Raw genomic sequence first — 10,253 nt, forward strand, 5'->3', positions numbered from 1 at the left:
TTATTCTTATATAGTGTTTAACTTTGTCTTTTCTATCCAATATGGAACTTTTTGACTCACACTTAGACTATTCTCACACATCATCAACTATGTTACGGGGGAAAGTGGTTGTTGCTTCCTACAACTCAGCCACCCTACCTCGCGTCCATCACTACAAGCATATGCAGTTTCCATTCTTGTACACAAATTTACAAAAGTGTAGACATGTGCATGCTGGCATTCACCCAAAGAAAAGGCATAAACTTGCTGAGAGAAAATTACTAGTGGCGTGTGCAGGAACATGTCTTTCCATTTCATTTCAATCATGAGTTTCACCCTCTCTTTTTTTCATTATTTTTCTTTTAAAAATCAAATTAAAATAAGAACAAAATAAGATAAAATAAAATAAACAAAAAAATAAAATACAATACAATACTACAAAATACATTAGACTGAAATAAAATAAAATAAAACAAAACAAAATGAAACAAAATAATAAAAAATAAAATAAAATAAAAGTATAAATGCTTATATTCCTTCTCAAATTTTTATTATATTTTTTTCCTTTTTTTCAAGCTAGTTCTACTCCTTATTTTTTTTTATCATTGCTACCCGAAAGAAATTGAGTGTTGACAATGGAGAAAAGAGATGGAGAATGGATGTCACAATGCATTTGGAGAAGAAGAGGAAGAAGAAAAAAAAACTCAAAAAAAGAAACTAAGAAAACAAAGAAAATTAAAAAAAAAGCAACACACTGACAAATGTGGTCACCTTCCAAATGATGTTAACATTGATTTAACGAGAATGATCACATTGAATCATTTTAAATAAAATAGGGACTAAATTGAGGATATAAACAATAGAGGGATCATATTGAATAAATCCAACGAATATTATGACTTTTTAACATCAAATTTTATGATTTTTTTATATGTCATTCAACCTTCTCATTTCTTACTTATGTATGAATTCTTAATAGATGTATATACATATTGTTCCATCTTATTGAAACTAAACATATAAGTAAATACATTAGATTTGTTACACTCTTAAATAGAAAAAGTTGCATAAAGGTTATGAGCTTAACTTTTTACCTAATGGTAAGCATTTGATCAACAATAATTATTTTATTTGTTTATGTTATTGATGTTATAATTATAGGAGTTGACACATTGCTTATTTCACTTCTCAAAAAGAAGCTTTTGCCATTAATTAAACTTCAAAGATTTGGATGCTTCAAAATATTTTTTAGGAATAAAAGTGACACCTTTCACATTTTATAATTTTATAATTTGTTCGGGTGAAATATGTTTTTGATCTCAATATTATTATGCAAAATTGGAAATGATTTCTGTGCAGAACTCTAAACTATTTTGGTCCTCGTGCTTTCAAAAGTGATGGTTTTGGTCCCTGAATTTGGACAACGTTAAAATTTTGCCAACGTGGCAAACGACGTTCTACTTAGACACTTCTCTCGCTGACACGTAAGCGTACACGTTGCTGACACATGTTTAATAAAATTTTATTCAATGAAAACTATTTATTTTTTATTGCTTTAAATTACTTCCATTATTTTCATTTTTAAAATTGAAATATAAATAATTTTTTGCCTTCATGAAAGAATCCCAAACCACCAAAAATACTGTTCTTATTCCTCTAACCAACAGACAATTCTTCATCCCTTCCAACACATATTCATCTCCATTGGAGCCTATCCACTACAAAATTATCAATTTCATCTTCAACCACGGGATCCAAATAAAACATAGCACAACCACACTACAAAAAAAAAAAAAAACCCTTTCACGGTCCTTTTTCATCCTCCATCATCACAACACCCACACTCATCATTTCCAAAACTAATACATCAAACAAATAAAAAATCAACAAGGACAAGACATCCAAAATCAGTTTCATCCTCATTCTCGACCCATCCTTCTTTGTTGCCAATAATTATCTTTCCAACGACTATAACTCTAACGACATCTTCAGTTTGTAGATGGGAGTTGTTGGCAATACTTGGAGTGTCCTCGTGGTGAAACCATGGTTGCTCAAAGAATAAAGAAAGAGAAAGGAATAGTGGGTCGACGCTACCTGTCACGATAGCGAGGGTGAACAATTTCAATGGCAGCTTTATCTAAACGAGCAGCAAGCACCAACAATACCCTTGATGGCCTAGGATGGACAAAGGTGGAGCTTTTGATCCCAAATGCGAAGATCCCTAAAACCCTAATACAAAAATGTGACCAGCTTATTTTTATCCACGAAACACTTCATACCACTACGTTCTTTTGTGTTGCCACCAACATTTTGTGTTGTATATCCCTCTACTATGCGCTTTGGAGAGATGATGGGTGACTATGAAGATAATGAATGTGAGGAATGAAAAAGATAAAGAAGTGATGGAATGTGTGAAATGGTGAGATAAATTAGGGAATGGAAGATGGTGTCCCTGTTAAGGATATGAAAATGTTTGGAAAAATTAAGAATGTGGAGAAGAAGTATGGTGAATGATGGAAAAGGAGTAAAGAACCCTAATCAATCCTTGAGGAAAACAAAAGTTTCCAATTTTTTAAAAGATTTAAAAAGTTGTTGGGTTTTTTAAAAATCAATAAAATTAAATTTTTCACATGGCAATTCACTGTGTCTAAGTGGAATGTCGTTCGCCATGTGGACAAAACTAATGTATGGTCCTAATCTTTAAACTCTTGTAACTTCACATTATGTTTTTTTTTTTTTGTCTTTGGATGGTAAAATTTATTTAGAAGGGTAATTCATTTATTAAGAAAATTCAAAATCTCATATTAAAATGACTTTTTTTGGATAAAGTAATTAGATTGAAATTGAAGAAATTCAAACAAGTCATTCTAATGTAAAGAAATTAAAGTTCTTAAATAAATGAATTACTCTTCTAAATTATGTCATCAAAACACAACATTAAAGATTTAAGTAATTTGAAATTTTACTCCTTTTCACTTCATTCTCATTCCACTTACAAAAGCCAAGCTGAGTCGACTTAAGTTGAAGGTTTAGTTGAGTGAACTTGAACTGAAGTTTCAACCGAAGGTATAGACAAGTTGGTCAGGTCAGAAACCTAGATGAGACGGTCCACGTAAAAGGTCGATACAAATAGAGCATAGCTTAAGATTGCGATAAGTATACCAAATCGTTGTTATAATTGAATTTAGGTTGTATGCTGTTTTTGAAAAATAAAATTTTTTGTATGGGTGAAGGTTACAACTTGAAGCAATGATGCAAAGGATAAAGTGACGTACACTAATAATTATTTATTGTTTTGATTACAAATGTTAAATGCGTTTGGTAATGGAATTTAAATGTCTTAATTTTTGTAAAAGATAATCTTAATTTTACTACTATTATTATTAAAAGAAATTTAAAAAATTGTTATTAAAATGATTTACCATAATTATAAAATGTCCATAAAATTTAGAATTGATTTTAATATTATATAAAATCACACTCTATTTGACATTCAAATTGATTTAAATAGACTTTTTACTTATTACAATTAAATATTAAATTCTTCTTATTATTATCGGAAACTATGTGTATCCGTTTTTTATAATGATAATAAAAATTATTTATTTCTTACTATTATTATAAAAATAAATATACATAATTTTTATAATTTTATTATAAATATTTTTTATTTATTTTCTGGATATTTTGTTATTATAATATTTATTTGTAGTTTAAAGTACAATTTAAATTTTAAAAGAATAATAAAATTCAAAAAAGTTAAATTTAAAAAAAGTACCACTTAAAAAATAAATTTGGTAAGGACTTGTGTACAATAATACATTTTATTAATTACTACAAGGTTTTTCACTTTTATTTTTAATAATAATAATAAAATTATAATTATAAAATAAATGTAAATAATTTTTATGATTTTATTATAAATATTTATATTTAACTTTTAGGTAACTTTTTATTATAAGTAATTATTTTAATTAAAAATATAGCTAAATTTGAAAAAAATGTTAAATTTTAATATTATAGTCGTGTAAAAGATAAACTTGATAAAGTGCAGAATAATGGTAATTTATTGAAATTTATTAAATACTAAATTGAAAGCAATGTGTAATCTCCTTCGCATAAAAAAGATATAAAATTATAATGTAAAAGAAAATATAAATAAATAATTTTTACAATTTTATTACGGATAGTTTTACTTAATTTTGTGAATAAATTTTTTTATTATAAATCGCTATTTTAAAGTACCAAAATGGCTAAATTTAAAATAGATGATATTTAAATGATAAAATTAATAAAATCATTATTTTAATTTTAAAAGAGCATTTACTTATTAAAGGTAAGAAAATGTGTAATGATGATATAAATTAATGTTATAGATTATTTGAAGATACTAATTATTAATTACATTAATATTTAAGATAATATAAAAATTTAACTTATCATTAAACAAACGTTACCAAAACTAAAAAATATCAATAATTTTAAATACCATAAATATAAAAATTAATTTTTTCATAAAGAAAATCAGAATCTATTTAAGATTTAACTGATTAATTTCAATAGTTATCAAATTTAAATTTCAAATTAATTATAATACTATAATTAAAAAATAAATGAGATATAAGGTGTAATCAGGTGACAACATCCTTTTGATGATACATAATAAATATTGAAATATTTTCTCTTTTTTCCTTCCCCTAACAAGAATAACAACAAATCAAATCTTGTATTTAGTTTTAGAAACTGTTACTAACAATTTATTGTTTGATTCAGTTACCTATTTTTTTTTTTTGTATTTTTATTTTATTTTGATCGAGCCCTAGACAAATAGCTTTATCAATAAAATTATTTGTGAGTTCTTTCGATTACCAAAATTTCATCATATTTTTGAAAGAAAGTTTAATTAATTTGTACATGAAAATATATTTGGCTCGAATAAAACAAAAACGTCAAATTAATTTTTGTAACTATATTGAAAGAATAAATTAACAAACAAGTTAATCACTTAAAAAATTAAGTCATTTACAACTATTAAATCATATATTAATCTTCGAAAAAAAAATAAATCAAAGGAAACTTTGCTTAAAAAAATTATATTAACTCTTTGACGAAATAAATAAAATTAAACTTTACATAGAAATAAGAACAAAAATTTGAAAGAAAGACAATAGGGTTTCAGTTCAACTTATTTATTTTCTCCCTCTTTTCTCTCCTAGTACAGGAATCTTCGGAAGGATCATCGTTCGTTCATCGTAGGTAAACGCCAAACGCTGTAAAAAATTGAAGATCAAATGCACTGTGAATCTTAATTCGAATTGGTTTTGTTTTTTATTTTTCTGCCCAGTTGCTTCAGCTTTGTATTCAATTGTCCGTTAATTACTTTTGTTCATTGCATTAATCCGATATTGAACATGGAGTCTGAATTGATTATCTTTTGCTATAGCTGTGTGTGCTTACTGAAAAGAGTAACAGACAGATTGCTTGCAACTGAGAATTGATTAAATGAATCAATGATAGTACTTTTTATAATTTAATGAATAGGTTTTGGGTGTGTATGCGTTGGTATGTGACTTTGTGTGAATACGAGTTGAAAACTGAGATTTGTGAGAGCAAGGAGAAGGTGGTTGTTATCTGTTTCTTTGATTATTTTCTTTTGTTCTTTAAGGTGTGTGTTTTTAGTGTGTATTAGTCAAACAGATGTTTTATAATATAAAAGGAGGAGTTGTAACTATGCATTGTTCTGTTCCAAATAGTGTTTCATTTTCTTGTTTGGATTTGGTTATGCTTTTTATCTTAGAGAGAAGTGGCGTCTTTCATGAATCCTAAATAATCTAAACAGCTATTTTGGTCAGTTTTCTTGAATATGCTAATTGTTTGGTTGTGAGTCTCACACTGCAGTCTTTGAAAATAACTTATTTTCCCCGGTGGTGATTTCTTGTTGTGCTTCAAAAGTGAATAGCAGAGAAATAGAAACTTCAAATTAGATGAATTAATTCTTAGTTTTGAATGTGGAATATTTTCCATTTTATTTTAAATTACTGTCATCAACTGACATGCTTTTCAGTTCCCAAATATTGAATTGCCCACATTTTTCAATAGTGAAAGGATTTATCTGACAGCGTGCCTTCTACTTAATTTCTTTGTTTGTGGATTAGTAGCCTAGAAGGCATGTTGATTGTCCCATAGAAGATGGAACTCAATGGTAGCAGTTCAAGTGCCCACCAGACATGTTCTTCGGAGGGATCACGAGATGCCAGCAAAAAGTCCACTGAGAAAGAAGTATTTGTTAACCATGGTATGCTCGTTTCTTACACTTTTTTTTTTTTATAATTTAGAAGACAAAAGAAGAGTTTACATGTGTTAGCATGCAAAATCTGTCGTGGTTTCAGCTATTCTTGTACCTTATAAGTGTATATATAATACTGGTTTTATTACTAATATTCATAATTAGTGTTGAAACATTTCTTTCTGGACTTTGTATTATTTTGTAACTTTAAATTAAAATATGTAGCATAGTATGAATGTTTTATTGGAATAATTTTACAGAGTCCCCAAGAGCTGCTCTGTTTACCCTGATTTTTATCATTTTATACTTTCTTAGTATGACATTACTTTTTTGAGGTTTGATTTCATTTTCCCATGTAGTTGAAAATAAAAAATGTGAAAATTCATTGTGGTAAATAATTGCTAGTGTTTTTAATTTAACTGTATGGATTATTCACAATTACAAACATGGTAGTACATGCATGTAAAGTTTATATAAAATTGACGTATGTAACCAAAGATCGTGGGAACCTATTTGGGATATTCTTACGGGTTCTAAAATCTTCAGAAAATTGTTCTTGAATGTTGACCTTATGACTTGTGAGACTCTGTTTAGGGATTGTTTTTTTAACTTTAGTATCACTTGTTCAAAGTTCTCAAGTACATTTATGTTTTCTTGCAGCTGAGATAGCTTGGCATCAAATGAGAAAAGAATGGGTTGGTAATCGATCTACAAAATTGGAAAGACCTCCTAAAGAATCAATTGTGAGGTATATGCATACTTCTGATTTCATCTGTTATAAAAGGGGAGAGGAATGCTATATTAATGGTATAATAATGGTTTTTAGGATTGAAGTTGTATCCCGCACTATAAAGAGTTTTACACTATCAATATACCAAGTGATATGTTTAAAACTGTAATTAAACAGGGAGAGGAATGCTAGTTTAATGGTATAATAATGTTTGTTAGGATTTAACTTGGATCCACAATATAAAGAGTTTTACACTATCAATACCATGTGATGCCACTTGACATGGTTAAAAACTTTGGGAAACATTTACTGAAAGTTAAGTGTTCTACTTAATTCAATGATATGATACTTTGTTTACTAATAGTGTAAGGTTATGCACTGATGGTGCATCAGATGATTTTTTTTTTATTTGGACAAGCAATGCATGTATTTGATTAAGAAGGATCTTTTACACTTGATTTTATCTGCTTATATGTGGGAAAGATCGTATCATCCATGTTGAATCTGTAAAGATGAGGTGGTTACACTATTGACATCACTGAAGTTAAATGAGTAGAGAAGGCCGAAGGAAGGGGGAGAACTGCATTTTAAATTAGATTAGAGATGGGTAGAGCTTTATTTTTAATTTTTTTGGGGTTTCCTTTTTCTCTTTGTTGGTTGAAGTCTTCAATAAATGGTGAGATATACAAGAATGTTGAATTAAGGTTTTGGACAACCGTGTACTAAAAATATTTGATCTGAAAATGGAGTGGAACACAGGCATTATCATGGATATTATTCCTCCTCCTGAAATATAAAGTTCTTATAGTGGTTTTCTAAATAACTATTCTCATTGCCAAGTTACACAAATTATGGAGATGCTTCAGTATTCCGTACAGTAGCATCTGCTTGAAAGTGTGGTCACCAATGTAGGCAAAAGTATATATATGTTATTTGTGCTCTATTTAGGTTATAACTAGTTCATTTAGACTGCTAATATTTACAGTATGTGCTTTACAAATTTATTTGTATTTCATGTAAAAAATTAATTTGAGATGATCAACCCCAAATTGCATTATCAAGGATTATTGGGAAACAACTTAATGATTGGGCTAAAACACAGGGAATGGGCATTTTCGCTAGCCAGAAACTTTTGAACTCATAATAGGTGGATAAGTAATTATTATAATTTGAGGGAGAGTGACAACAGCCTTCTTTTCTCTGTTGAATTTTATTATGCAACAGAGATGCAGACACTAAATTGATAAAACTACTGTCAAGATGAAGTTTTGCAGCAAATTTATTGACCCCTTTGTTATTTTCATTACATGTTTTGACAAATGAAACACTAGTTTTTACCATCTTAATATATAATACAGGTGAAAATATTGTATTCAACTGTGAACTGTTATATTATAGTCTATGTGTACCTGTAATTCCTATTTCATTTCAATAAATTTAACCAATAATTGGTCTTGTGGCCTTTCGTACGAGCTTCTGCTTTTTGTAAAGTTGAGGTCTTGATGCACTTTTGTAGTTTCTGCCTTCTCGTGTCTGTGAAACCCTATGTACCCATGTACGCATGTTGTGTTTTCCAACAGTAACCTGGATATCTCTTGCAGCTTAACAACAAGTTATGAGGATCTACTTTTATCCGCAGCCCCTTTTCAACAGCCAATATCATTAACTGTAAGTTCTTAAGAGATATACAATTTTTGTTATCAAATTTGGGGATAACTTCGGTGAAAAAATGATAGAATGTTATATCCTTGTGCAGGAGATGGTTGATTTTTTAGTGGACTTTTGGCATGAAGAAGGTCTCTATGATTAAATTTCATATTATTGTAAGCTTCAGTAAGAATCTTGCTCTTGCACGGTTTTGTTTGTAATTGTGCTGATTGTTGCTGAGGCAAACAAGTTTTGGACAAGTTGGTGGATGATCCCTATACCATTGGATTGATTATTATATGATAGTAAAGTTTATTCTCTTGGTATAAAAAACTAGCTTCTTCGTAATTTAAATCTGCAATACCTTTAGATTTTTTAATCATTGTTGTGGCTTCTCGTACAAAGAAATCTTCCACATAATCAATTCTTTTTGTAGAATGTTTTTTTTTTTTTTTTTATTGTGGACAATCTCAATGTCTGAATCCTTTACATTGAATTGTATTTTTAAATTTTTGTAGTTTTTATCTTGTATCGGTTGAAGATGCACGGTCAAATGATATGGAAATGAATATAAGATGATAAATAAAATATTTTCGCATGTTCAATTTTAATTTTTACTCTTTTTTGTTGGATATAAAAGGATTAAGGGAAGAAAAAACACTCTATGTTTTTAGAAGGGAAGAAAAAATACAACGAAGTATTTTTGTGGTTCTAGTCACTTAACTCTTCTCTAACCCAGTTTAGGTATTCTTTAAATAAGTTATACGTGGTCAAACAAATTATTCTTTCAAAAAGTCAAGTTGTCTAAGGTGAGCTAACTTGGTTACAGAGGTTAACTCATTATTGATTGAGTTAAAAAGGGATTAATTCAAAATGAGTCAAAATTTTTGTAACTCGACTCTCCCACTACGAATTGGTGGGTTAGTAAAAATTGACTCAAAAATGTTGTTCTTTTAATTTATTTTATATAGTTTTTCTAGTATATTTAAAGTAGATTGACTCAACTCATTATTTTATAGCTGTACACACTAATTATTCACTTATTGTACCAAATATTATTATAAAGATAATATTTAAAAATAAAAGCATCAACGTAATTTGTCAAACAAATAATTTAGCATTCATATTATTCAAATTACTTAACAATTATTTGTTTTAAAAAGAAGAAATATTCAACCTACGTAACTAGAAGTAGTTTATAGTTATAATAAAAAAACTTGTGTAAAATGGTAAAAAATTAATAAAGGATTGTTGTTGGTGTGTTAGGGATTGGCTCGAACTCGTTTAGCATGCTGAGCAGTTCTTTTTGCACCCTCTTATTTTCTTCCTACACCCTCCCAAAGGCGTGAAATCCTACATATGCCATTCTTCTTAAATGTTATTATTAAAAAAAATGAAATTATTCATTGCTTTGCTTTCCGGAATTGCCCACTTCTTGTTGTCCATTGCATCTCAACACTTCATCTTCATGTTAATGATTTTAGTTGGTGTTTCCCTCTTTCTGCATATAACACCTCGTAATCAACCAATACCTTGTTCATTTTAGCAACAAAGAAGAGGTATGATTGTTTTAGTAGTTTAGTAGTTTCTCTGGTAGGGTTTTGTAGGATT

At 28.5% G+C, this 10,253-nt stretch overlaps 1 protein-coding gene across 4 annotated transcripts; it reads left to right on the forward strand.

Annotated features, from left to right (window-relative positions):
* Positions 1-5,112: 5,112 nt before the first annotated feature.
* LOC114190468 (zinc finger protein) lies at positions 5,113-8,975 on the forward strand. Of its 4 annotated transcripts, none has more exons than XM_028079363.2 (5): positions 5,113-5,235; positions 6,135-6,274; positions 6,926-7,013; positions 8,597-8,663; positions 8,752-8,975. In XM_028079363.2, exons 2-5 carry the CDS (start codon positions 6,169-6,171, stop codon positions 8,803-8,805), a joined length of 315 nt encoding a protein of 104 aa, XP_027935164.1. In that variant the 5' UTR covers positions 5,113-5,235; positions 6,135-6,168; the 3' UTR covers positions 8,806-8,975. The 4 variants fall into 4 exon arrangements, with proteins under 4 accessions (XP_027935164.1, XP_027935165.1, XP_027935166.1 ...); XM_028079364.2 differs by having other exon boundaries at positions 5,114-5,235; positions 6,138-6,274; XM_028079365.2 differs by having other exon boundaries at positions 5,140-5,231.
* Positions 8,976-10,253: the final 1,278 nt, after the last annotated feature.

Source organism: Vigna unguiculata, chromosome 7, assembly GCF_037176805.1.
Source record: "Vigna unguiculata cultivar grain cowpea cultivar isolate G323 ecotype 2 chromosome 7, ASM3717680v1, whole genome shotgun sequence".
NCBI classification, from domain to species: domain Eukaryota; kingdom Viridiplantae; phylum Streptophyta; class Magnoliopsida; order Fabales; family Fabaceae; genus Vigna; species Vigna unguiculata.

Coding starts and splice junctions, on each gene's coding strand:
- LOC114190468 (XM_028079363.2), top strand. CDS start 6,169: ATGGAACTCAATGGTAGCAGTTCAAGTGCCCACCAGACATGTTCTTCG. Junction 6,275..6,925: donor AGAAGTATTTGTTAACCATG/GTATGCTCGTTT, acceptor GTTTTCTTGCAG/CTGAGATAGCTTGGCATCAA. Junction 8,664..8,751: donor AACAGCCAATATCATTAACT/GTAAGTTCTTAA, acceptor ATCCTTGTGCAG/GAGATGGTTGATTTTTTAGT.